The following is a 22,926-nucleotide window of genomic DNA, read 5'->3' as shown; positions in this document are numbered from 1 at the left end:
ACTGGCCATGGCTGCGCACACAGGGTCAGGAAAGCTGACAGCATCAAACATCCTAAAGGGAAATCATGGATTGAAGAGGAAAGCTACAAGAGGTAGTAACAAAGGTACCTTCTAAGCTAAAACCATAGAAAACTGTTGATAAAAATGATGCGGTATGGTAGAGACACATCCAAAGGACCTGCGCTGTCTCACGTAGGGTCTGCAAACAATGGCAGAAATCTATGGATCATGGGAAAAAGCATCCCAGGACTGAAAGCCTTGGGCAGCCCTCACCTGCCTTTGGCAGCCCCACTTTTGCTGGGTCTCTGCACTCGCTCTCCCCAAACCCTACCCCTACCCAGTGCCCACAGCCAACACCCATCCCACCCAGCATCCCACCAAAACGCGCCCAGCACCGAACGTTTCCATGGCCCTTTGCTGCCTTTGCCTGGTAGTCTTGGGCAAACAGCAAGAAGCCAGGTATCACTTCTGGATGGATCGGCGTTACTGAAAGATCCTACAGTCTCATCTTTTAAGTAGGTACGACGACCTTGTCACCATCCCCTAGAAAACCACTGCATCGCTGCTACATCCTCACCCAGCGTGCACCTCCCTCTGGCTCCCGTGCTGTCTGGGTCTCTTTGTGTGCCCCGGGAGGTGCCCACCCCCGAGCCCCCCCAGCCCGGAGTACTTACAAATGACAGAAACGCTGCCATCAAAAGGATGCGGACAAGGAGATCTTCAAACTGCTCCAGCACCAACTCCCAGAGGGACTTTCCTGGGGGGAAAACACGAAGTCAGGCACAGTCAGTACTCAGAAAGACCCCAGAAGAGAGGTAATTTAGACCACTGAGGCCACAACGGCCACCAGGACCCAGTCCCCGGCTCGCAGCAGAGCTGCTCCAGTGCCCACTGGCCGTCGGCACTGGTGAGGACATCCAGCCCTGCAACGGGGCGGTTTTCTCTCTAATATTAAACACCTTTGTTTCTGGCATCGTTTTTAACTACAGAAACTAAATCCTCTGTGTTTCTACTCCCAGCTGGTGGCCTTGCCATCGCAGGAAAGCTCTGCTGTCAGCCCAGCTTTCCCTGGGATTAAAATCAAGATTAAAAGATCTCAGTGACTCCCCGCTCCCTGGCCCCAGCATCCTCCACCCAGACTTACACCCACCCTCACCTCCAGCCCACAGCTTACCTTCTTCTGCAGGGAGCTCTGTCGGTTTTCATTGACAACCCAGCAAGCATAACAACATAAAAAAAGAAAAAAAAGATAAAAATAAAAAGATTAATTAGTGATTTGGGCCCAGGCTAGCAATCCCTTCCCTTAAGCCCCAGCAGCCTGTTCAGTGCCCCAAAAGGCAACTTCTTCTGCACATATTCCTGCAGCAAAACAGCTTGTCCTTCAACTTCTCAGTCTGACACCAAGCAAGCAGCACTGGATGTCCCAGCCCAGGGAAGCATCATTTCCCTGCTGCAGGCAGCTCCAGCAGCATTTATTCCTGCACTCAGCCTGTCTAGAAAGCACTCCTCAGGAGCTGCCCTCTCCAAATCCAGGACACAGAGGTCCAAGCACCCTGTAAAACACCCTACCAGAAACCCAACACGGACCCGCTGGGGACTGTAACTTTCAGACCACATTTCCTATTAATTAGTTGTATTTTACTGCCTGTAGTGCTCTAGCAAAGAAATCCAAAGCCGATGCTCAGCTGATCCAAGCCATCCTCCTGAATGCACCCCTGTGGGTGCAGAGCCTCCACCCACACTGCTCCCAGCCAAACCCGAGCCCAGCCACCTCCACCACCCCAAAAAACCCCAAGGGCTCCCAAAGAGCCACCAGAGACTCCCACATCCCCTGGGATGACCATTACCTTCACACGCCGCACGCACCAAAGGGTCCCACAGCTGCCCAAACCCCAGCACCCCCCAAGAGCATCGCTCCTGCTTCCTCACCCCTGCTGCAATGGATGTGCTGGCCCTGCCATGGGCATCCCCAAGGGCTCACGAGTGACCTCCCCCCTGCTTTTGGCTGCTGATGGGTGCTCATGTCTCCATTTGCACCCACTGTCCCCGCATCCCACAGGAATCCTTCAGTTGCCCACAGAGCAGCTCCCAGGGGAGCTGGCAGCTGGACCAGAACCTCTGCCAGCTACCCAAGGTGGGGAAATAAGGACATTGCAGCTGTCTCATGGAACAGTAAATCCAGGATTCACTGAGCACAGCAGAGCCTGCTGGAGATGGAGGAACCAAAGCCATACCCGTGCACCAGCAAAGCTGCAGAAGGGCTGTGCTGGTGGCTCACAGGCATCACACACCGCTGCAAGGGACAGCAGGGCACCGAAGTGACACAGCACCAGGACAGGGTACCCACTGCCTCCATCCTTCAGTGCTCTGAGGCGGGAGGGGACCGAACAGAGAACTCCCACCCCAAACATCCCAACGGGGAAAAAAATCAGGCAGAAACCTCTCGAAGAGCTGTCCCCAAGCCTCTGCTGTCTGCCATCTACTGCTGCACCCCATGGGGTGATAATAAAATAAGATGTTCCTCCAACTCCTCGTGTTTCTGGCAGGGAATAAGGGACCGGCCAAAGTTCAGGAGGAATCGGCCCAAGGCCAAAATGGGGCCAAATCCCAACATGTGATGCCCCATCACTGGACCAAACATGGGATGTCTCCAAGCACCCCCAGCATGAAGCCCCGAGCAAAAGCAGGAAGTGAAACCGGCTTGGCTGTTTTTCATCATCTATTTTCATTCAGAGAAATGAAAAGAAAAAACCAACAAACACAAACCAACACAAAACCAAACCCACCTTCCCTGACCAAACCAGGGAAAACAAGAGGCTGGCCATGTTTAAGCTTCAAAGGGCATCAGCTCCTCAGTGCCCCCAGACATACTACAAGTTGTATTAACCCATGTCCCTCCTGGATAAGGCTACTCTGATCCCCTGCCATCACAAGAAACAGCCTAGTACGTACCACCTAAAATTATTCTTATCGCCAAAAAAAAAATATAATATATTGGAGCAGCTTATTTGAGTCCCCTGTGGAGCATGTGAGAAGGAAAGTGGCTCTTCTCCCTTTTGCAGCTGGCTCCTCTCCACCCCCAGCTTCCCCTCCCCAGACCAAATTAAATAGTGGAAGAGAATTTAAAAAGTGGAAGAGATCTGCTGCTGCTGCTTCCACCCCGGCTCCACTTTTAGGGTGCAGACACGCGAGGTGAGAGGGCTGGGGGACGGTGGGTGCCCCAGGGAGGTGACTGGGGCTCCTGCAGGTCGTGGCTCTGCCGGGGTGCCCGGGGTGACTTTCCACCCTGAGCAGTCACCCGAAGCACCGCGGTCCTCTGGGTGCTTCTCCCACGTGGCAGTTGCACGACAAGCCGCAGCGACGCCGTTTGCAGGGCAGGGACTTTGCACGAGCTCCTGACTGAGGCATGAGAACGGGTTTCCGTGAACTCCGAAGGAAACACGTGCACCGGGGCAGCCAGCCGAAATACCGCCGGTGGCAGAGCCACACTGCCATCGCTGTCACCAAACCTCAAACATCACCAGTGCCGCTGCAGGTGCCTCCCAAAAAAAAGCAGTTTTGGGGATACTGGGATCCAGGCACCTCCCCAGCCACCAGCGACTCCTTCACGTGGCAGCTCAGCACCCATTTTGCTCCAAATACCCAGAGAAAAAGGGCAGAAAGTCACCAAAAACTCACATTTTGGGGTCTGAATCGATCAAAACCCACCAAAAAACAGGAATGTTTGGGGCTGGAGCCTCTCCCTCTCACTTCCAAAGGCTTGCTAGGAATAAGAGGGTTTGCTGCCCAGGTTTTACATGAGTCAGCCCCGCGGCACCTGGCAGAAACTGGTGCTGAGCTGCTGCGCTGCCATGTCCCACCCGGCTGGGAAACCCACCGCAGGCAGGGAACCAACAACCCCAAATCTGCAATTCCCTTGGGACAACACGGTGAGCGCAGACAGGCTGAAATGGAAACTCCCAGCCGGCACCTGAATAGCCCCTTTCTTCGGTTGGCGGCTCAGAGCTCAGCACGGAGATGCTGCTTCGTGCCCGAGCACCCTGGTACGGACAGAGGACCGTAATAACTAATCAATAAATAGCAACCAAAAAGGCTGCAAATAACACCACCAAAGGTAAAACGGGATAACGGTTGCTCAGAATATCCCAAAACTTGGCCACCCACTCACAGTCTAAATCTCAGCTTCCCAAGCTGAGCAGCCCCGATGCGGGACCTGCGGCTTGCGGACGCGTTTCTGCGCTTCCTCTGCTCCTGCTCTTCTGCATCGCGGCTTTGGAGAGCAGTGCCAAGGACGTAGAGATCCCACACCAGGGCGATGGGTGCCTGGGTGTCACAGGACCAATCCCACCAGCAGAAGAGCTTGCTCTCCTCTGGGTTATTGAGCAGAGAGGTGCAGGCAACCCTGGCTCCACCAGCCCACAGGGGCACAAAAACCCAGCTCGTGGGACTGCTGAACATTTCCAGCTTGCTCTGAGCGTGTCACATCACGGCTGCTTTCCTCACTGTGCCATCACATCACACAGTGACCACCGTGGCCCAAGCTGGGCTACAAAACACCGATACAAGATGCTCTAAGGGCATGCAACGAGGCCGGCCACCCCAGGCAGACGTGGGGCTGGCGTTGGGCTATTTTAGCCAGAGGTTAATCTCCTGCTCCTGCCAACTCAAACAGGGCTGGCAGCCCACGGGCTGGCACCTGCAACATGGCAGGGCACGGCCATCAGGTGATGAAAAGGTAAATAAACACGGGTGCCACCCACGAGTGAGGCGGTGCGGGTGCAGGCTGCTGCCCCGGGGCTCTGCAACAGCCTCATGTCCCCAGGGAGACCCGGCCCCGCTTTCCAGGCCAAAGCAAATAAACAAAATGCAACAGGGTGGCGTTGGGGTCGCTTTAAGGAAATATTTGAATTTCTCCTGCCGTAACAGGATCAAAAATCCCCAGAGCAGCACAGCCCTACAGCAACCGGTGTTTCTCCATCGTGCATTGAGCTATCGCATCCTACTCTGCTTTTGGGGAAACTGAGGCACAAAGCGACACTCTCCCAGGTGAAGCAAACCCTGGTGCATGCTCAGACCTGGTGGCCCACAACAGCAAACATCTTGCAGGATGAACACTGAAATACCACCTTCCCCACCATTTCAGGAGCTTCCCTAGGATAAAATCTGATTTCCCTAATGGGAAACACTTCTGCCACCAAGGGATGCTGGAAGGGTAACGGCACAGTGCCGTTAGTGATGAGATAGTGATGAGCATCATGCCTGGGCCCAGCTTTCTGCTCCAAATAACTTCCTTCAAGCCATATTTCTACGTCGTAAACTTCCCACCAGCGCCTTTAATTTCTTTTTCCATATGCAGGGAAGGTTAAAACGGATGGGCAAAACAAGGGATGCATCCAATTCCCGGACTCTGCCAACAGGCAGGAAAAAGGGCCCAAGAAAATAGTGAAAAGATAAAGAAAAACCCTAAAATATCTCCAGCTGGGAGAGCAGCTCTCTCCTGTGACATAAAGCAGGAACCCAGGCAGGGCTGATCTGGGAACCTTCCCCCATCCCGCAAAACACCAGGCAGAATAAATTGTTATTTTAACTGGCTGCCTTTCCCAGGGCCGGCTGCGCTGGAAGGATCCCATGCCGGAGGGATGTCTGCTCAGCTTCATCCCAGCATCAGCCCATCACCGCTGCCCCGCAGAACCACCCGACCAGGAAGGGCTGTGCCGGGCTGGTTTCAGGCAAGCTCAACCCATCACCTGCCTGGGGTAAATCTTGGGACATGAGGCTGCTCATCACCTTGCATGGTCGCCCTTGAGCCACAGAAGTGTAAAAAACCAGCATTGGCCAACTCATGCCGAGTGTTTTAGCGTTATCGGGGATGACAAATGTTCAAAGGCTAATGGTGCTAATGCTACCTGATGTTCGCAGAGGACAAAACAGAGTTCCCTAAGCACCTCAGCTCTGTATCGCTTCCATTAACCCACATGGCTTTGCCGTTGTGTGCTCCCTGAGCATCGCTGCATCCCTGCAGACTGTCCCGCACCGCACTCCGCTCAGCACCTTCAGGGTGCAGCTGAAGGGACTGTCTGAGCTTGCCCCAGCTCCCGCAGAGCAAGCTGGGCATTGCCCACCCCCTGCCTGCCCCGGCACCCCCTCCCCCTGCTGGAGCCCAGGAGGGGAAGCCACGGACACCATGTGCTATCGCAGCAAGACGGGGAGCCAGGCACACCACCAAGCTGGACCAGCCATTCACCCAACAAGCCCCATCTGTTAAACCCCTCAGCAGCCACCCACCTGCCTCACAGCAGGCTGGGGGGCTGCCGCAGGGCACCCCCAGGGCAGGGGGGCTGGCTGGCGCCGGCGGTGGTGAAGGCGAGGGCAGGGCTGTCGGAGCGATGGCTGGCTTGGCCCGTGGGGAGCAGGTGGAGCAGCAGCTCACACACCCCAACTGCCCCCGCACGGAAATGGCCCCCCCGGGCCCGCAGGGCTCCGGCAGGCGTGCATGCGGCACATGCGCCCACCCTGCTGCACCAACGGGCTTCCCCAGCTGCGCCGAGCTCCGGTGACCCCAGGAAAACAGCAATCCACAGCGCATCAAAAAGCGCCTCGCAGGTGCAGGCATGGCACTGGCAATGTCCCCATCCTCTTGCCGGGTGGCCACCAGCAAGCTCTGCTTTGCACCGCTCCTGGAGAATCTGCCTCTTCCCCACAGCCTCCCTCACCCCCGAGGAGCGGGTCCCAACGCCACGGGTGCTTTTCCTGCCGTGTCTCTCCCTCCTGAGCCAAGGCGGTGGTGGCCCTGGGTGTGCCACGGATGGGGGAAGCACCTCCAGCACCTTATTTGCTTACCACCTCGCAGCTGCTTTTTCCTGCGCACCGGGCAAGTTTTGGTTACGCTGACTGACTGCGACAGCCGCTCGCTTGGGGCTGCTGCGAAAGGCGGCAGGAGATAAGAGGAATGAGATACAATCCCCCTTCCCACGCCAAACACCGGCACTTCGCTGTTCCTGTGACCCCCTGGTGCCCGTCCCAGCTCGAGCCCTGCCCTGTGCCTTGCAAAAGCCCCGTGCCCTGGCTGCCCAGGGCATCCACGCCCCAAAACATTCAAAACTAGGGCCAGAGGAAGCACTGGGGATGGCGACGGCACTGGGGTGGATGACGGCTGGCAAAAGGATGGTTAGCAGAGGTTTAAGGGCCAGGAACAGCCTTGCTGTTTTCCAGGGGATGCCTTAGGGTGAAATGATCCAACCAGTTCACTGCCCGGCACCTGGATGCTCTAAGTGGCTGGCAATAAAATCAGCCCCCAAAATTTCTGGTTTGGGTCACAAGGCTTCCCGTGGCAGACAGGGCTCCGGACCAGCTGCTCAGCCTACCCTCATGCTGCTCTTCCAAACCACCAGTACCAATCCCAGTCCAACATCACTGGTCCCTCTGGGATGGTGGCAGGGTCCCGGGGGAGAATAGGTGAATCCAGGCACCCACAGCCCCACTGCTGGGGGAGGACCTGAAGGGCTCATTTGTTCCTTTTCCGGCCAGCTAAGCTCACCCCAGCAGGTCAGGGAATAGGAAACACAAGTTATCCTGGATGTGCCCCTCAACAGCAGCAAAGCACCGTGCAAATCCAGCCCCACACCACCTCCTTTTCCCCAGAAAATCACCACGTCCCCGTGTTGAAGGATAAGCCATCACCACCATGTCCCGCTGCCCAGGGAACAGGGATGGAGGTAGGAGCGCGGTCCAAGTTGCTGTATGAAATTAAACACGGAAAACCTTGCCCATCCCTCCCCAAATTTCCCTTCCTTTATTCTTGGAAACGGCTCATCCCTAAGACATTGGATAGCACGAGCTTCCCTCCGCCACGGCACAGGGGGTCCCAGCACAGAGCCATGGAGCCCGGCTGGCCCCAAGCATCCTCTCCCCACGCGGTGGTGAAAAGCATGTCGCTTCCCCACCGATAACCCACCTCCTCTCCTTAATGCTGCGAAAATAAGCAGAGAATATCTTGCCCATTTTGCACCCAAAAATGAAGGCACCACTCAGGCTCGCGGCTCCACCGCCACACGGTGTTTACACGAATAAATTCTTGGGGAAATTTAGGGGAAACCCCCTGGGGAAACAGGGCTGCAAGTAGTGGCCTTGCCCCCCCCCCCCCCCCTCATCCCTGTCCCCATCAGCACCCGCAGTGGATCCCTGGGATCGTTTTGGGAGTGGGAGGGAGCAGGGCAGAGGAAACCCATGGCTCCAGGCTGGGATGGATTATTTGAGCAAACTAAAAGCAGCGGTTTGTTCCCTCCTGCACCAACGCAGTGGAAAGAATTTCCAGCTCCGGCTCCTGGGTGGAAAAGCTAAAAATCTGCATTTAAACAGTAACAGACTTTGGAAAAAAAATAAAAAAATAAAATAAAACTACTACAGGAGCACGAATAAAATAAAGCTTAAGCTGGGGTGGTTTTTTTTTTTTTAGTTTTGGGGTTGTGTTGGGTGGGGTTTTTTAGGTTCTCCTTATCTCTGCTCTGAGCAGACCCTTTCCGTAAGCTCAGGGAAGGCAAGGGACTGACTCTGCCGTGGCTGGGAACCCTCTGCCAGAATTCCCACAACCCCAGCCGAGGGGCACGCACAATTTCGGCATATCCTCTTATTGCATCCTACAGGTATCATTTTATTGCCTCCTTTATTGCCCTAAAACTATTTTTTCCAGCTAACATCCCACTGGTACCCCAGTGCGAAATGTTAATTGGGGATTTCTGCCCAGTAATGTTTTGTCACCCCTTTGGGCTCCGCTGCAGCCTCCTGCCCTCGGTTGCTCAGCTCTTGGGCTGCCCCCAGCATCACAAGCGAGATGCCTGGATGCCACCCTGAGCCAAAACCCCTCCATCCTATCTCAGTGGCAGAAAAGCACCCACCGGGCCAGGAAAAAAACCACTATGGCCGGTTTGTAAGCTCCAAGCGCCACACGCCACCACAAACAGGCCACTCGCACCAAGTCCGACACGCGGCAACAGAAAGTTGAATAACATTTTCCTGGCAGCACTGGGGAATGGTTTAGGAAACCAAACACGGAGCTGCGGAGGTGGCAGTGCCAGGAGCCCCGGTGATGCCCTGTGCTGCCGGGTCAGCTCAGCTGGGACAACCGGGACAACGTGTCCAGCACTCGGAGGCACGTCGGCACCGCCCCTGGCTCTGCCTCCCAGCTGAATTCTGCAACCCTTGGGGAAGAGCAAGGTGGGACGGTGGGTGGGAGGGGTTTTTCCCTAAAAAAGTATATAAAAGGGATATCGGGGCTGAAAAAGAAAATGAGACTAGGATGCATTTTCCAAATGGGATGCATTCGCTCCTGGAGGAAAGATGCAGGGAATAGCATCCCCCAAAATTGCCTCCCCAGGACCTGGTGAGTGTTGACACTGAGCTGAGCATCTCCGATGAGGCTGTAAGCAACCACTGAGGATATCACACTTACGTGGTGTGCAAAATAAAATAATACGTCATAAAAATAAATAATAAAGGTGACTAAAGCACTCCACTAGCCAAGTGCTGTGGAAAACACAGGTGGCTCCTGGTTGCCCCATCCAGCGGCAGCCAAGCAGCTCGGGCGCATCCCGCCGGCAGCATGCCTGCTCAGAGGGCATCTGTCCCACGCTGGGGCTCGGGGACCAGCCCCTCCAGGTGCTGTCGGCATTAACACACCTGGTACCACTGCCCCAGCTGGAGGCAGGCAGGGATGGGGTTACCTCCCTCTCCCCCCACTGTAACCCCACCATCTTCCCCACTACACAGTGCCGCCTCGGCATCCAACACCAAACCTGAACGCCCCAACCTGCCTTCAGCATGGGGGGAAGCACCTGGCCATCCCCCCATCCCCTCCCCCCCCCCCCCATTCCATTAACCTGCCTGCACAAACCACCATAAAACTCCCTCCCTTCCCCCAGAGAGGGGCTCGCTGCAGCACTCGTGGCACAGCCCAGCAAACAATTGGTTTTGCCACTTTTTTTTTTGCTCAACATCATTCTGGACTGAATTGCAGCTGGTGCTGACCCAACTCCTGGGACACGTATAAGAGCCGACCTACGGGGGTTTGTAAGACTGAACCCCTCCAAAGCAAAGCCCCAAAGTTGTAACATCAATTAAAAAAAAAAAAAACCACAACACAAAAAACTACAAGATACTGCTTTTAAATCCAAACAGCATTTTCTCCCCTTCCCTGCCAAGACGAGGAACCTGCTCACTCTCACCCCTCCAAAAGCTGATATTTGCTGATACTTTAATAGAAATGTTTCAATCGATAGATGCGTTTTAATTGATCCTGCTGCCACCTGTAGCCGCGCCACAGTGCCAGAGCTGGGCTGTGGAATTACAGCTCAGGAAAACCCAAACTCTGCAAGCTGGCTGCCCCAAGGTGGGGGCCAAAGTGAGCCCCTCCATCCTAAAAGCGCAGAGGTCGGGAGGGGTGGGATTGGGGGTTTTTTTCTCCATTTGTTTGTTTTCTGGAGGAAATACCTCTGCCATGGCAAACCTTTGTGAAATCCGAAAGTTTGAATATGGCATCTTAACCCTTCTCCCATCTGCTGGGAAATAAAATCAGGCTGGTGTATCCGCAGGGCAGCACATCCTCCAACCCCGACCCGCATGGGCGCTAATGAGCTGCTTTTCAACTCAATTAACTCAAACTGAGATTCCTATTAATAATTTCTTTTGCAGAACTCCTTGCCCCGGCTGACCTGGCTCCCCCCACACACACACTTGCTTTTTCTGGTATCTGTTCTCAGAGCACGGTCTATTTTCAGCAGTCCTCTTGGATGGGGTTTCATGGAAAATGAAGTCTACACTGCCCTTAGTTTAGATTATATCAGAAGAAAAAAATTTCTGTAGGATAGAAAAGATCTGTTCTTCTGGATGGGAAAAAAAGGGCAAGTTGGACAATTAATACTTTTCATGGATGAATTCTCTGGGGATCACACATCTCTGTGTAGTTGAAGCAGTTCGTTTCCTGGAGCGAGATACTCAAAGATCCCTGGAAACATCAGTCCCATCCAGGCTTTTTCCATCACCTCCTTCTGACTAGGTATAATATCTGTGTGCATGTCTATAAGGATGAAATATTATATATATGTATATATACGTGACACCTATACACATTTGTGCACAAGGATAAAATCATATCTCTATATATGTATATATACAGAGATACCGATATACATTTATACCAAAAAGGGGTGGAAAAGGGAAGAATAATTTGAATTAGGCCTTTACAGATCAAAAAGGAGCCCCAGAACATGCCTGAGCTGGCACCGCACAGCAGCTCCATCTTCTCCCGGCTCACGGCAGGACTCCCCTCCGGAGAGGAGTGGATCCAAACGCTGCTGCTCCACCAACGGGGCTTCCACCTACCTGCCAGCAACAGAAGGTGCCTGATCCCCAAAGCATGCAAAAGCCCAGAAAACCTGAAGAAACCCAAAGGATGGGGTGCCCCAAGGGGAATCATCTGCGGTGGCCGGAGCAGGGACACAGCTCCATCACTTCCCCTCTCCCACCCCGCACTGCTGAGCTGGCTGTTTTTTGGTGTTATTTTTCCACTCACTCCCCACATTTTCCTTATTTTAGCCCTTCTGTTGACTTGGAGGCTGCAAAATGGAAAAAAGGAAAGTGCAAACAGGCAAATAAAGGGAGGGTTATCCCGACCTCAGCTGCCAGTCTCCCAGGGATGAGTGCTGCCTGCTCGGCAGAATCCTGCTGAGCTGACGTTTCACAGGGCAAATCCCTTGGGATTCAGCCACTGCTGGCTGCAGGGGAAGGGCCGGAGTCACTGCTCAGCTCATTTGAGTTCCTCCTCGAGGATCTCTGTGTTTTCACTCCCCGTGGTGAAGGAAGCAGAAGAGAGAATCTCCCCCGCCCACGCACCCCTCCCAAAAAATAACTGATTTTTATCAGCACCAAATGCAAGAAAAACTGTTTCCAAAGCAGAAGGAGGAAAAAACAAAACAACCACCCCCCACCCATACTGAAGCAAATATACAACATACAAAACACAGCCCTTGCTTTGCTCTGAGGGTGGCTCTGCAAGGACTCCAGGGATTTTCTCCAACAAAATGCAGCGGGGAAGCGTGCTGGCCATCCATCCATCCCCCCAGGAGGACATGGACCAGTTGTGGGGACTAGTCCCAGCACCGCCTCCCCACCCAGCTCCCCGGAGCAGTATGGCCACGGCTGGTGCCTTTGGGGATGCTCTGGAGCTGGTTTCACCGGGATGGAGAAAACGCATCAGCCCCGGGGCTGCCCCCGGCCCTGCATCCCCCACCAGCACAATGCAACCCTTCGCTCCCAATTAACTCCCCTCCCTTCCCCGCCCACCCCACCCCACCCCCCCCACCCCACCCCCCGCGCGCTGGTTTAAAATACACAGAGTGGCTAAATAGCAGGAAACACCCAAAGCAAAAATACCACGGACAGGAACCCAGGGGCACTGGGGACACGCAAGAGCAAGGAGCGGATTTCCTCCCCCAAACATCACACCTCCAACAGTGACCCTGCCACGCGGCTAGGCTGGGCCACCAGCGCCGTGTCACCCGTCCTCGAGTGCCTTCACCCTTCAGCATGCATCTGTCAGCTCTTGACAGGGGAAAAAACATCTGTTTATTGTCTGTGGCTTGTTTCCGCTCCATAAAGGGGTCTTTTATTCAAAGGTGTCCCACGGTGACTTGAAAATGTTAGTGTGGGGTAAAAAAAATGGGTTTTTATATATAGATAGATAGATATATACACCCATACATATATACACATGCAAACTTAATCGGGAGACAGATATATACAAAAAAATACCTCAAACAGGACATTTTCTATATATATATAAATCTCAAATGGGTTCATGTGGGAACACAGGTGATGAAGCCAGGACCTGCGTTAGCACATCCAGCAGATTGCTGAACCTTTACATTTTAGGAGCGTTTTGAGGAGCGCAGCAGACACCTACACTTAGGGGTACTACAGATCTAGACTTCCAAAAACGGTACAAAATTTCAGGTTTCAGCCATGGTGGGTCACCAAGAGATGCCACCAAGAGATGCCACAGCATGCCCCGAAGAAGCCTGATGCCCGGGGAAGCGCCGGAGCAGGCGGCACACGGGCACCAACCATGTCCTGGAAGGTAGGTGGGATCACCACCGAACCGCAGCCTGACCTTGGGCTCACCACCTCTGCGGGTGAGAAAGAGAAAAAGCTTTTACAGAGTGATAACAAGCAGCCAAACCTCAAAAACTGGGAGGTTCCCACAGAAATTCAGCAAATACGAGTTATACACACACGAGAGCTTAATCGCTGGCAAGGATTAATTCAACTCCAACCCAACCCTCCTTTCATGAGATGGCTGGCTCAACTCAGGCAAGTCACCCACCAAGCCACGGTGTGGAAATGACCTGCTAGCACTAATTGCACTAATCCCAACAGGAATAACGAGTCTTCTGTCCCAGCACCGCTCATCACCACCCACGTGGTCATTGCTCGGCCGCCAGCGGAGCAGGCGGCTGCCGGCAGCCCTGCCTGTGAGGGGTTAACCGCCCACGGAGGAGCCTCTGGTGCACGCTCACGTCATGGAAATACTCAAGTAACCACAATTTTCTCTATTGCTTTTTGGCTCCAGTTTTTCAACATTTCTACACTTCCAGCCCAGATCTCTGCTACCTGTTTTCCAGCGAGGTAATTGGTACGGACAGCAGCTCAACCAAGCAGTTGGCAATTATTTTTTTTTTAATATAGGTTACTGTTATACTTTCTACCTCCAATACTATCAACACTGAGATACAAAAAAAGATTGTGAGTCACAATACCAGGAAAAAAAAATAATTAAAAAAATGCAGATGCACAATAATAAATGGAGGTGGGCTGGGGGGGTGGTGCTTTCTGGGTATTAATAGCGCACCAGGTTGGACTGAGCCCCAGACAGCTCTGTCCTGCTGCTGCCTGCCCACCCACAGCACCCATGGGCTCCTCTCCTCCATTCCTCCACCCCTCCCAGCTTTCCCAGTCCTCCCAGTCTTCCCAGCATCAGCTGTTTCTCCTGCCCAAGGTGCACTACCCTCCTTGCCTTCACTCCATCTGAGATGCCATGGGAGGTCATCCATGAGTGCTATGTGAGAACCAGGGAAGGGGAGTGGAAAAAAGGGAAAAAAGGAAAGGAGAGACAAAAAGTCAAGCAGAAAGCCCCATCCCTCACCTGATAATCACAACCTGCCTTAATATTTCCACCCTGTAATTGAGACCACAAGTGCCAGCAACGCTCCCGGGAAATATCCCAGCAGCTTGGCTCCCGGTCCCCATCCCGCTCTCAAGCATCCCCCCCCTCCGGACCGCTCTGCCAGCCGGTTCCTGACCTTAAGACACATCAAACCAGCCCAGGAGACAAGCTGGTCCTCACCCTGATGCCGCTGCTGGGCACGATCAGCAAAGCGAGGCTGGGAGGGAGCACTGCCTGCTGCCCAGGGCTGCCCAAGCGCCCTGATGGGCTTTTCCCGGGGGGAAAAAATACTGAATCGGAGTTTTAGAGCACCCTTGTGGAATGTCAACACCCAGGTGCCTAGCCTTACCTGCCAAAAGAGGTTTGCCATTCTGCTTTTACTGCCCTGAATTCCCCGTGAAGCATAGCTTAGGTGTGGCTTTTAACATCTTAACACTCCCTTTAACAGCCCCGAAAACATTAATGGGGATGGGGCATCACTGACCCATCAGGTGAGCTCGATGTACCAAGAGAAAAGACTTTGTGGCTGGTCAGACACAGCAATGCCTCGCAGGGAGGAGCCCCTTCCCCAGGACCAGCTGGGCGAGAGGCACAAGGTGCAAAATCTCAACATCTGGCTCATAGCTTACAAAGAATAACCCTAAAAAAAAAAAATATTCTGGAGGGGCATCAGCATCCCAGCTGGCTCTGCAAATGCTGCGTGTAGGACAAAAATCAAAACTGGCTCCTCCAGAGGTCTGAACGTATCAAAGTGTCAAACCACCTCATTTTTCAGGACTGTGAAAACGAAAGCATCTCAGGGTGGCTTGCAGCCCTGCAAGGTTTCTGCTGCCTTTCAATAATCTGTTGGGATCCCAGTTGCAGATCACGGAAGGGCAAAGGGAATGCCGGTCCCAGGGGAGGTTTCATGCACCAGGGAGGGCATGGGCTGCACTCACCCCAGCTCTCAAGTGCTGCCCAGGGCAGCTCTCAGCCCCAGAAAATAACAATCACCTGCTGTAAGTTGCCCGAAGCTGCGTACACTCAGCCCTGCTGTGTGCCAGCATCTGCAATTGTGGGTACCCAGCAAGGATGTCCTGCAGGGTCCGTGCCAGGAGCATCGCCTGGGCTGTGGATGTGCCAGGACAGACCCACCTGCAGGACAGGGCTGATTTAGCCACAGCCAGGAGCCTCCTGCTTTCACACCATCCCTTCTGCAGGAAGAGATCAAATGCAGAGGGAAAAGGCAGCGACTTGGATGCTTCTCAAAAATTAAAATTCTCCTCGGTGGGAAGAAAGCAAGAGCAACACCAGGCATCAGATGATGCTTTCTACTCAAGAAAAAAAGGTTTGAGGGGAAGCTTTAAAAAGAAGAAAAAAAGACAAAACTCAACTGACTTGCAACATAAATATCAATAGTGTTTTGCAGAGGTTTACCCTGGAGGGAGATGGCCAGAGAAACATGGCTCGACAGCTTCAGATCAGATCTGGCCATTAGAAAAGGCTTAAAACACGCAGGGAGACCGACACCACTGAAAAAGCAAAGAGCAGATGTGCGGCCATGCGCTGATGGCTGGAGCAGGGATCAAAACAGGCACCTGAAAGCCTGGGAAGGGGATGAGCCTGCGGGAAGGGCAATGTTCGGATGCTAATGGTGTTTTTAGGGGACCCGCTCCAGCGCCTTTCTGGGAACAGCGCATCCCAAGCCAGCATCCAGGCACACACAGCACACCCGACTCCTCCTAAATCAGCCTTTTCTAGCACCAGATCTGCTACCCCCAGCTTTAAAACCAGCAAGGAAATAAAAATGTTAATGAAGTAACTTGTGCCATAGGGGAGGCCAACCCCTTGCCCCCCCAGCACAGCCCCTGCCTCTCCTTCCCCTGGAAATTTCCCCCCCTCCGCCACCCCCATTCCTGCAGCATTTGAAGGGCAGACATCAGGTTTTCTCTGAACACTGCTCTTTATTCACGATTTTTTTAAAAAATAGATGTGAGAGCAGGTAACCTCAGAGGATGGCACAGGGATGAAAATCCCAAGTTTCTTCTTGTCCAATTAGAAAAATTTTGTGTAGTCTCTCCCCAGATTTGACAGTGTTCACAAGGTTTCAATGCCTCAGCATTTCTCCTAAGGGAAAGGATTTGGAGGAGGAGGAAAAAAAAAAAGCCCGTAACATGTTTATGAATCAGACTGTTAAGCGTGTGTTTCGGGGGTGGAAGAGGTGGGCGATGCGCAGAGGAACAGAGAGCAGAGTTAGATGAGTCAGAAAACGCTGCTTTTCCTCTCCTTACCGGCATCTCAAATATTTCAGCATGAAATAGAAGTTTTGGGTTTTTTTCATTGTCAAGAGAGAGTCGGAGCGTAACCTTGGCTGGTTAGAAACTGCCGGCAGCTCATCTGATGTTAAGTAACGCACCGCAATTAAGAGTACGCACCAGGGCGCGTGCATGCACACGCACGTGCCGCCCTGAGTATAGGCTGGGAAAAGGATGGGAATAAATAATGTATCAGTGGGGTTTTGCTGCTGCTTCTAGCAAAACAGGGGCTTGCACACATGCTCACACCAAAGAGCAGAAAGCTCCTCGTGAACGAGCCTCGGTGGGTTTGGAGAGAGCTGCAACACATCACCGGCTGGATTTGGGCTTGCGGACATCTCCTCCTCCTCCTCCTGCCCAGGTAGGCTGGGGCACACATGGTCAAAAATACATGCAAGAGCTGCAAGATGCTGAAATAAATCTTACAAAGGTGTAGAGAGGTGCGGTAGGAAAGAAAAGCCGATTTACTTGTGGGCTTTGAGATCACCCAGTGCTGAAGGTGGCTTGAACACTTAAACCACCCATCACGTAAATACCGTTATCCGTGCAGCGGGGCACGGGAAGCTTCGAAGAGCATTGGGTACCACGCTGGGGATCAGTCCCAAGAGCGGTAAGGGTAAAGAGGATGGGTGAGACCCCGAGGAGGGCTGGTGGGCAGGGGCTGGCGGTTCCAACTGCAGACGGCAGCAGGGCTTCTGCTTCCGAGTCAGAAGAGATGAAATGCAAGAAGAGATAAACACCCCTATGCTGCAAACAGCCCGGCACTTGACTCTGCTGACATTCACAGTCCATTTAGGTTAGCGATGAAGCAAATAAAATTATGCATATGCATTAACACTAGCAATATCTTGCCTGAAATGTATGCTCACTTACACATGGAAATCCGTTTAGAGAGAGAAATCAGAGCTATATTCAAAACAGAAATATCACTTGACTCTCCATGGGGCAACTCCTGTTTTCATCTGCCATTCTTTGGCAAAACCAAAATAATTTCATCAAAATCATGCCCCTGGTTTTACGTCTAGAAAGAAAAATGTTTGTATCCCTGCACCCTCCTGCTCAGTCTATTATAAAATAAGAGATGCGCATTTTTGGCTTTTGTATTTATTTTTTTTTAAAGCTGTTGTGGTCTAAAAGCAACCTGTGGAGCTTGGTGCTGGCAGCGGGGAGGAGGTTTAGGGAAACGCCTGCCGGGCACACGAGGAGCATCCAAAGCTTGTATTAGTTAAAATTAACTTTGGAGATTCAGGAGCCTTTTAAGAATCATCATGGTGAGACATAAACATTCTGCAGCTTCTCCAGTTTCCTTGGCAAATGAAATGGCCATGCTGACAGCACCGATGACAGATCTGAAACTAGAACATGAGCTCTTCCTAACGGAGAAATATCTTCTTCCAGCCCAGTAATCTATATCTCACTGCTTGGCTGCCAAGCCACGAACTGGAGATATTAAATAATCAGTATTGCTCTCTGTTTCCTCCTGCAAATGTAAATGCGAGCACTGGAACTGAAAAAGCAATTCTAGGCTGCAAAAAAAAATACGCACACCCCACCTCCAAATACATATTTTTAATATAAAACACACCAACGGCCACTGCTTCTCACTTCACGCTGGAGCTCATTGCAGCTATTATTTTTTAAAATGCATCAACACAATAAATAAATTTTAAAAAAAGCAGCAGAGAGCAGCTCTCTGAAGTATGTTGGGAAGCAGTTTTTAAGAAAGACGGTGTATTTTAGATTGCGATTCACAACCACACCGGCAGTTTGGTTTCAGGTTTAAAAGGAAATGAATGAATATGAGAGAGGAGGGTGCAAAACCGAATCTAGCTGGAGCTGAAGGTCTGCTCTGCGCTTCAAGCCACGCAATATTTGAATTTTCTTCCCCCTTCTGCGCGAGCTCAAGTCACCCAACTGCCTTGCATTTCCGCTGCCGGAGACGAATTTAAGCCTAAATTAAATGCAGTTTAATACAGGCCATCGTCAGGACCTGTGCTCCAGCACAAGCCCGGCTCACTGTCCCATGCTGCTCCCCATGCCACCCACCCCCGGAGTAGCTCCCCCAAACAGGGCACCCATGGGTGCTCCAGTGCAGCTGAGGTCGGCTCCTGCTGCCTCACACAACCTGCAAGTTTGTGCCGTGCTGGGAAAAAGGCTCTTTGCTTAACACCGAGGTTTAAACCCAAGCAAACTGCACAGGTTCCCACTCTACATGATTTTAAGCTGTGCTAACCTGTCCGCATCTCATCCCCATCATGAGAAAAATACAAATACCGCACCGAGATTGCAAAAATTCAGAATTCTTAAAAATCTTTGACCACATTTCAACTGATGGCTGCACCTGCTTTCAACGTCCATGCACAGCACTCCAAGAGTGCTCTGCTCGGAAGGCAAAAGCCACGGGACATCCCAAAGGCAGAAGCTCTTGCGAACTGACAGCCTGTAAGACACCCAGCACTGGGCTGTATGGGAAGCAAAACCGTAGAGAGAGGCAAGCACAGAGCCGTTGCTTGCAAGAGGGGGAAGGAAGAAGCAAAAAACCAAGACAACAAACTAATTGCCACCACTAACCCTTTGCTTTGCACCTACGTCACACATTCGAGCTACCTTTTTCAAGGCAGAGAGCCCGGTGCCACCGAGCAGCCAACGTGCCTGACTCAGCGACGATGATTCACTTGGGCAAACAGGAGGACAAAGCCACCACGAGCCCCACAACGGCGATGCCTGTAGGTGACACGCTGCTGCACGGTACAGAACACCCACCATCCCCACGCTCCCCTGGGGCCGAGGGATAGCATAGAAACGTTGGGAGCAATTATACCTTGAAATCAGACTGAGCACCTGGTTGCGAAGGATGTGTTTTGCATTCAGCCCCCCAAGCAGAGGGGTTGCCCCCCTCCCAGCTAACCAGATGGGTTGCCCTCCTCCAAAATCAGGAGAGGTGTGATGCTCCATGGCTTATACCTCCTGCCCAGCGCTCCGTGGAAAAGCCCCCAAATCCAGCACTGACCACGCTGGCTCAGGCAGCAGAGCAGGAGCTGCCTGGTACGGGGAGTGCAGGCGGGATGGGGACCCCAAGTGCAGCCCAGCACATGGGGCTGCTGCTCGCAGGGCTCGTCTGGAGGAGGCACAGCCCCCCCAGCCCCGGCCAACACTGAACCCTCAGGACCCTGGCAACGCAGAACCCCCAGCCCCGGCCAACGCGGAACCCAGGACACTGGCCAATGCAGACCCCCCAGTCCCAGCCAATGTAGAACCCTCAAGACCCCGGCCAATGTGGAACCCCCACCCCAGCCCCGGCCAACGCGGAACCCCCAGCCCCGCGAACAGAGATGCGGGCAGCAGCAACGCTGCCAGCATCCAACCGGGCTTCCCGAGCCTCATCCCCACGGCTCCAGCGAAAAGCAGCTGCAAGAAGCCCCCGGCCAGGGGAGCCCCCACGTTTGTCTCCCCACAGAACTTCAGGAGGGGACCTGCCGCCCCGAAGCACTGGGGCAAGCTCACCTGAAGCCCCCCGCTCCCACCTGGGGGTTAAGGGCCCCCCTCCTGCCACAGCCCCCACAACCAAAGTCACCCCTCGCTGTGTGGGTTCAGGCACCCCAGCGAGCCCCCCCTGCACTTATAAACCCCGAGTTTAATAATTCCCCTTATCCAAGCCCAGAAGATGCCAGCTGCTGGAAGAGGGCTCCCAGGTCAGCGCAGCGGGACCCCAGCTCACCCCCCTGGCACCCCACGTGTCCCCCCTGCCACCCTGTGTCCATCCCCCCCACCTCCCCAGCAGCACCTACAGCCCCCCTGGCCCATCTCAGCCCCCTGCCACCCCGTGTGTCCCCCTGCCGCCCTGCGTCCATCCCCTGCCCCATCTCAGCCCCCTGCCACCCCCGTGTGTCCCCCCTGCCACCCTGCGTCCATCCCCTGCCCCATCTCAGCCCCCTGCCACCCCGTGTGTCCCACTGCCACCCTGTGTCCATCCACCACCACCCCCAGCACTCTCGCCCCTCCCCGCCGCCACCCCCCGGCGCTGGGGCTTCCCTCTGTCACCCACAGGCAACGGGGGAACCCCCCCCCCCTTCCTGGCGACACATCCGTGTCCCTCCCGCTCCCAGACGCTCCGCCACAGGAATTAATGCCCCGCTAATTGCCAGCGCCGCCCGGCCGCCCACATCCCCGGTAATTAGCCCTTAATGAACGCCGGGAAATGCTCCCCTAACCAACAGGTGCCGCCCGCAACCCCCGGGGCGGGGGGCTCCGGGCAGCACCCCAATCCCTCCCGGTGCCTGTCCCGGCGGGATGCCGGTGTGTGCCCCCGAGGGGGGTGTCCCCCTCCCGGGGTGGGGTGCCCCCCCCATCCCCCGGCAGCACCCCCCGCCCCGTCCCGCCGCACTGACCATTGGGGCCGTACCGCTCCCGGCTGCGGCGGACCTGCTCGGGGCTGAGCCCGCAGCTCTCGGTGACGCCGAAGCGGCGCAGGACATCGAGCACGGGCAGGCTGTGCGCTGCCTCCATGCCCCGGCCGGCCCGGCCCGGCTGCGCGGCGCCCCGCACCCTGGGGCACACGGCTGCGCTCGCACGGCGCCGCTCCGCGCCTCGCCGCCCGCCCCGGGGCCGACCCCCGCCGGGACCGCCCCGCCCCCTGGGGCCGCCCCGCCCCCGGACCCGCCCCCCAGCCCCGCCCCGCCCCAGCGCCGCCCCCCCGCCGGGCAGCGGGCCGGGGTCCCCCCGCGAGCCGTGCCTTGCAGCGCGAGCGGCGCCCCGCCCAAGGCGCCCCACACCCTTTTGTTTTAATATTTCTGAAAATTTTAATATTTCTGAAATTTTTAATATTTCTGGGGGGTTTAATTATTTCTGAATTTTTAAATATTTGGGGGGGGGTTAATATTTTCGAACTTTTTATTATTTCGGAATTTTAAAATATTTTGATTTTTTTAAATATTTTGGAACTTTTTATTATTTCGGAACTTTTTAATAGTTTGGGATTTCTTAATACTTATGATTTTTTAATATTTCTGAATTTCTTATTTTTTCTGATTTTTTTTATATTTTGGGGTTTATTAATATTTTTGGATTTTTTAATGTTTCTGGATTTTTTACCATTTCTGATTTTTTTTCTATATTCCTGATTGGGTTTATTATTTCGGAATTTTTTAATATTTCGGGATGTTTTAATATCTCTGATGTTTTTTAATATTTCTGAATTTTTACTCTTTCTGAAATTTTTATTCTTTCTGATTTTTATATATATTTTGGAGGGGTTTATTATTTCTGAAATTTTTAATATTTTGGAACTTTTTATTATTTTAGAATTTTTTATTATTTTGGAACTTTTTAATATTTTGGAGTTTTTTAATATTTCTGGAATTTAAAATATTTCGGAATTTTTTTATTTCTGATTTTTTTATTATTTCTGATTTTTTAATATTCTGGAATTTCTTAATATTTCGGAATTTCAAAAAGTTTTAATGTGTCAGATTTTTTATCTTTCTGATTTTTCTTATTATTTCTGAATTTTTTATTATTTATGAACTTTTTCCTATTTCTGAATTATTCCCAACTTGTGGGCAGTGATGCTGGCGGCCAGGGAACCCAGGGAACTCCCCCCGGCTGCTGGGGGTGTGCGGGGGGCGCGGGGTGCCCAGGGCAGGTGGCCACCGCGGGATGGGGGGCAGTGCCCGATGGCGGTGGTGGCCCTGCAATTACCAACCCTGCCTGGCACTAATTAACCCCCCCAACTGGGCCGCGCTGCCCGCAGTCTCCCAAACGGGGAAGGGCACATGTCCCGGCAGCGAGGCGCGGGCTGGCGGGGGGCAAGACCCGAGCCCCCACCTCACAGTGCGTCCCCCGACACCCCGGCCGTCGCGCTGTGTGCTCGGCGCCCCCAGCCCCAGGGTGCCAGGCCACGGGCTCACTGCGGAGCCCCCGCTGCGGCTGGGGGTTTGGGGGCCCCGCAGTACGGCAGGGCCGGCCGCGCCCCCGCTCAGCACCCCCAGAACCGCCACGGGCTGCCTCGGCGACGGCTTCTGGCAGCCACCAAACTGTTCCGGCTGCCCCAGCAGCAGCAACGCGAGGGGGTCCCCTGAGGTGGGGAAGGAGGGTTGTCCCCAGTCCACTCCCCCACGCATCTGCAGGACTTTTCCACCCAGCCGGGCCCTTTGCTCCAGCAGCGTTTCCATGACTTGGCCAAAACCCGCTGGGGGTGACTGTGACCCCTGTTAATGCTTGTTTCTGACTTTTCAGGTACTTCCAGTTTTCCCGCTGCTGGAAGAAGCGTGCTGCTGGTGGCAACTGGAACCTGAGGAGGGAGAGGGGAGCTGGATGGGGGTGAGGAACCCAACTTGTGTGGGAAGGTGGCCGGAGCAGAGGTGGGAGATGGCCAGGAGCACGAGGACATGGCAGCAGCCATCTTGGGGAGCAGCTCCA

At 53.7% G+C, this 22,926-nt stretch overlaps 1 protein-coding gene across 2 annotated transcripts in view; it reads right to left on the bottom strand.

Annotated features, from left to right (window-relative positions):
- The window catches only part of ATP2A3 (ATPase sarcoplasmic/endoplasmic reticulum Ca2+ transporting 3), a 53,867-nt gene extending 32,749 nt beyond the window's left edge, over nucleotides 1-21,118 (bottom strand). For both annotated transcript variants that reach the window (XM_055796730.1, XM_055796731.1), the window contains exons 1-3: nucleotides 20,898-21,118; nucleotides 1,175-1,192; nucleotides 675-757 (exon numbers count right to left, since the gene is read on the bottom strand). In XM_055796730.1, the coding sequence (XP_055652705.1) occupies nucleotides 675-757; nucleotides 1,175-1,192; nucleotides 20,898-21,015 (219 nt within the window). In that variant the 5' untranslated portion in view covers nucleotides 21,016-21,118. The remainder of the gene's footprint in view (nucleotides 1-674; nucleotides 758-1,174; nucleotides 1,193-20,897) is intronic.
- Nucleotides 21,119-22,926: the final 1,808 nt, after the last annotated feature.

Source organism: Falco peregrinus, chromosome 2 (genome assembly GCF_023634155.1).
Source record: "Falco peregrinus isolate bFalPer1 chromosome 2, bFalPer1.pri, whole genome shotgun sequence".
NCBI classification, from domain to species: domain Eukaryota; kingdom Metazoa; phylum Chordata; class Aves; order Falconiformes; family Falconidae; genus Falco; species Falco peregrinus.
Note: the sequence above shows the minus strand (reverse complement) of the source record. Positions and strands in the feature narration are given on the sequence as shown.